We start from the raw sequence: 4,677 nt of genomic DNA, 5'->3' as shown, positions 1-4,677 counted from the left end.
ACGCGTACCGCCGCCCCTCGCGGGGCTCGCTGCGCTCGCCACGCTTCGGGTTCACGTTGATCGTGGGGTGGCGTTAAAAATTTTGGGGGCCATTTAAGACTTCAGGGGGACTATTTGGGCTCTGTGGCCCATTTAACATTGTTTCCTATGTCAAAATCGCGGTCATTGAGGCATTTAACGGTAAAATCGCGGTCAATCTGCCTTTTAACATTGTTCCCTATGGGAAATCGCGGGCATCGCGTCGCGGGCATCGCGGGTACATTTATGGCCGGCCGCGACGCGACCGACGCGATTTTTCAGGTTTAACATGGTTTTCAATGGGAAAATCGCGGGCATCGCGTCGGTCGCGTCGCGGGTAGCCATAAATGTACCCGCGATGCCCGCGACGGGCGCCGTTCTAGGTAAAGAGTACCGAATTTTTTTTTCACCTTGACAAAGGGGCTAGTCCCTGAAACGTTGGAGATTTATTTGCACAATAAAAAAAATTCCTATTGGAGTGCCGCCGCCTGCCTGCTTCTTCCTTATATATATATATATATATATATATATATATATATATGTGTGTGAAAAAAGGGGGTTTGAGAGAGCGCTTCAGAATATAAGACAATTTAAAATAATTGATATTTAATTAAAATATACAGATATATAAAAAACCTGTAATCAGGTAATATACAGATACACGTGATGAACAATGAATACAGTTCTTATTAGTTGTTCAGTTTATATGATGACATGTCCAACGCGTTTCGTCATAATCATGACTTCACCAGGGGCGAGACATGCAGTCGGATATCACTATGGTTGTCCTATACCGTGATATCCACAGATGAACAATTCTAGATAATATTCGGGAATATCCCAATCACTTGAGACAAAAAAAGTTTTCCTCAAAGTCAGTGAGGTTATTTTTAGGAACATTTGTTGGAAGAGAATTTCCACAATAATGGGCTCAGGAGCAGTAGCATGCAGCTGGAGCTGTACAACAGCTGACACTGCAAAACTATCTTCTCAAACGTACAGTGAGCTTGTGGGAGACGGTGCTACCAAGCATCACCGGCCATCTACTTCTGGGAAGTGAGGAGGAGATCTGCTTGCCCACTTCTAATCCAACTTGGGATTTCACCCATCATTGCCCATACCCCATCTGTGCCATTTGAGAAAAAAGAACCTACAAACTACAGGATTCTAAACATCAGTCCAACAACAGCGACCACACTGGCCAATCGGGACTTGGTAACTATAAGTTAAAAATTTTATGCAATTGCACTAAATTGACTTTTTAAAGGATATATATTTTTATTATACATTTTTTTTCTTTTTTGCATGCATGCAAGATACTGTTTTATGCTTTTGTGATTTATGTATTGTTTATTAAATTGTTGTAGTGTACAGAAGGCGCCCATTGGTCCTCTTTCTTTGCTTAGTTTCCTATTGAGGGCGGCAACCCTCTACCAGAGGGCAGCATTCTGTACAAACACGGCACACTTGTCCCTAGCGCTCAAAAAACACTCTACCGTTTTTTGACAATCTTTAGGCGTCTAGACGCATTTGACCATGAGTGGTCAACCACATGATTGTCGATCTAGACGCTGTTGATCCACTCTACCAGAACTGACCTTTCGGCAACCCAGCAGCTGATTCTGTTCTATTGCATGACATTGGAAAGTTACTTTAACACCCAACAATTGTACGGTTCTGAGTACAAGTTGATGCAGAGGAGCCATATTATAATTATATAACAATACAGGTTTATTTTGCTTAAATAAAGTGCTTGGCTGATGAAATTTTTACATAACTTGGTTGCTAATACCACTTTTACACCAAAATCCCAGATCCGACCCGGTATTTGGAACATGGTTCCAATCTGGGTTGGATCTGGGATTTTCCCTGTTTACATTGTAGTGCCGACCCAGAATATTCCTGGGCTGGCACCGTTAACACTGCAGACAGCGCACAGGGGGCAGCACTTGGAAATGGAAATGACTTAATCTTCAAGTACTGGGATCACCGATCTCCACGCTGGAGGCAAGCCAAGCCCCAACCTCTGTACACCCCTAGCCCCCATCTGCAAAGTGAATGAATGCTGTGCACAGGCATCCATTCACCTGCCTCCACTGCTGTCTGCACAGCACAGCAGAGGAGGCTGTGTGCACCACCCACCCAACCCTTTTACTGAACGCAGGACACTGCAGTCCAGAGGTTGGGCTCCCCCAATGGAGTAACCAGGCCCCATGTTGGATGACCCAGGATACCTGTTAACACTGTCTCACCACCTGGGTAGGATTCCTGGGAAAATGGACCCGGGTACCCCATTTACACCGCCACTGACACCGGTTAACAAGGCAAAAACCAGGGTGTTTGCAGCGGTGTAAATGGGGTATAAACAACCTACCATTTATCTATTTTTAATGGATTCCTTATAGTAAAACTTTTGGACAAGCTAACAATTACACACATCAAGCATTGTTTGTATTTATTAAAGTCTAAAAATAAATGCTCTGATTTGAAGTTGTTCTATTTGGGCACTCAGATAACTTAAATTTAGTATTCATATTACCAAGCTTTATATATGACAAAGTCTCTGCGGTGAAATTTGTCAGTAATAGCATAGCTCAGAACCGTTCCAAGGAGACCCAGTATTTTTGAATGGAGCTGCTACAGATCATTTCTGATAAATAATTAACTTTATCACTTTGGTACACACATTTGTTTTCTAAAATAAGCTGCATAAATGTTTGTGCTCGTTCAAGGTGTATGGTTTTGTAATGTAAGAATTAAGAATTTTTTATCCATTGTTCTCCCTAGGCTTTCATTTTCAGTTGGTACATCCAGCAAAAATGCCCTGCCACCTGGCACTCTACTCTCCTAGCTATGAGGTGCTTGTCACTCTACAGAGCAGCGCACGGCTCACACTTGCTTCATAAGAAAGAGAAAGCTGGCCAAATGGACACATGCTGTTGGAGCCATCCCCTGCAACCTGGCAATCTATCCTTGTGGCTGAATGGCGCAGAACAGCACTGGGCATCTGGACCCATGCTGTCAGAGTCATCTCCTGTTGGTAAGAGTATGCCAGCAACCTCTCTTTTGCCCATGTGTAATTGGGAGTCTATGCTGTACAACCTCCCCCCCCCCATCCTAGGTTACTCGGACATACATTATAGAGAAATCCATGATTACAAGTTGTGTGATGTCTGAAAACAATTGTGATGTCCACCCTCTACCCCCTTTTCAGTGTTCTCTTTCCCCTTATGTCCTCATAATCTTTCAGGTTTTAGGCCACTGAGGGGTGAATGCGCTTATATTATTTTTTATTTGAATATAAATAACCATTTCAGATTTTGTAAATAGTGAAATGAAGGAAATTATTGTACACCTACTGTATGGTGAATGGAATTATAAAGATAGAACCATCGCATCCATATTAAATATATGATTAAAGCTAAGTTATTATTATGTCTAGTTCTACTAATCATTTAGCACAGACTGTATGCAAAAACATCTTCCTGAGCTTGGGACTTCCCTGGATAATGATGCTGGCCTCCGCTGTAGGAAATATCATGACCAGATACCAGCAAATAGTGTTCAAGGTATCTGCAAAGTTGTTTACTCCACTGTAGATGTTGACCTCAGCTATGTACATTATTCCAGAGAGAACAAGGAAGAGTATGATTGTTCTGGTGGCATTAATATGGGCCTGAAGCTTCGGAGGAGGGAATCCAGAATTATTCTTCTTAATGTTCCAGATGTGCCTTAAAAGTGAGGATGCAGTGACCAGAAGGGAGCAAGCAATGACAAGAAATGGGAGACCAAACCCAAGACAGTTGATAAGTATTGTGTACAGTAAGCTTTTACAAACTGTCCCAGTAACAGCTGTGGAACTCAGTGTATTATTCTCAGAGTATTTGTCTTTAGTCTGCACTGAAACAATCCAAAAGGATGGAAGGCATAAGACGAAGGTCCCCAACGCTGACAGGAAGAGGAGATGGGGTAGGAAGGCAGAGAGATGTTTTCTTACCCAACCAAAGAGGCAAAGGCTGAAGTTGGTGATGGTGGTACAGTAGTAGGCGCAGAGCCAGGCGGTCAGCCAGTTGCTGAAGTACAAAAGGAATGGCAGAAGAACAACTTCAATAAACCAGTAAAAATTCCATGAAACTGAAAGAGATGCACTGCGCAAGGTGATATTAGCCACCGCCATGATGATGTGGATCAGCTCAGACTCGCTCAGCTTTAGCCCATTTGTCATGCTGCACATATATAAAAGGATGATAGTTGTGTTCAAAGTAATGGCCACCACAGCCTCAGTGACAATGAACACATAAATAACTATCAGCCTTGGAGACGACATTTCCCTGGCTGACTACTCGATGGAGCTGGTGGTGTCGGATAAGAATAGCGTGCACTGAGCAGTAGCAGGTCAGTGTTTGTATTTGACTAATGCAAATAGTCAGTGACTGGCACCTGTCTGCAATGTGCATAGTAATGTGCAGATATTCTATACATATCTCTTACAGAGATCACATTCAGAGGTACTGAGTGGGTTCTAGGAAATGTTTTGTGCTTAAAAGCCACTTCTAAATTATTTTTGAATTTTAGATGTACAGTATATCATTGAAACATCAATATTCTCTTGCTCTTCTGTGGATGACTTATATAGGATACTTGAGAAGATGGAGTAAC

The 4,677-nt window shown here is 42.6% G+C and overlaps 1 protein-coding gene across 1 annotated transcript; it reads right to left on the bottom strand.

Annotated features, from left to right (window-relative positions):
- Positions 1–3,469: 3,469 nt before the first annotated feature.
- Positions 3,470–4,345, bottom strand: LOC146021056 (taste receptor type 2 member 40-like). Its single transcript, XM_083154858.1, has one exon. The coding sequence runs from the start codon at positions 4,343–4,345 to the stop codon at positions 3,470–3,472; it is 876 nt and encodes a 291-aa protein (XP_083010984.1).
- Between the last annotated feature and the right edge of the window lie 332 nt (positions 4,346–4,677).

Source organism: Crinia signifera, chromosome 7, assembly GCF_055691185.1.
Source record: "Crinia signifera chromosome 7, ASM5569118v1, whole genome shotgun sequence".
Classification (NCBI taxonomy): Eukaryota; Metazoa; Chordata; class Amphibia; order Anura; family Myobatrachidae; genus Crinia; species Crinia signifera.
The sequence above is the reverse complement of the archived record's forward strand: the minus strand, read 5'-3'. Positions and strand labels throughout refer to the sequence as shown.

Coding starts and splice junctions, on each gene's coding strand:
- LOC146021056 (XM_083154858.1), bottom strand. CDS start 4,345: ATGTCGTCTCCAAGGCTGATAGTTATTTATGTGTTCATTGTCACTGAG.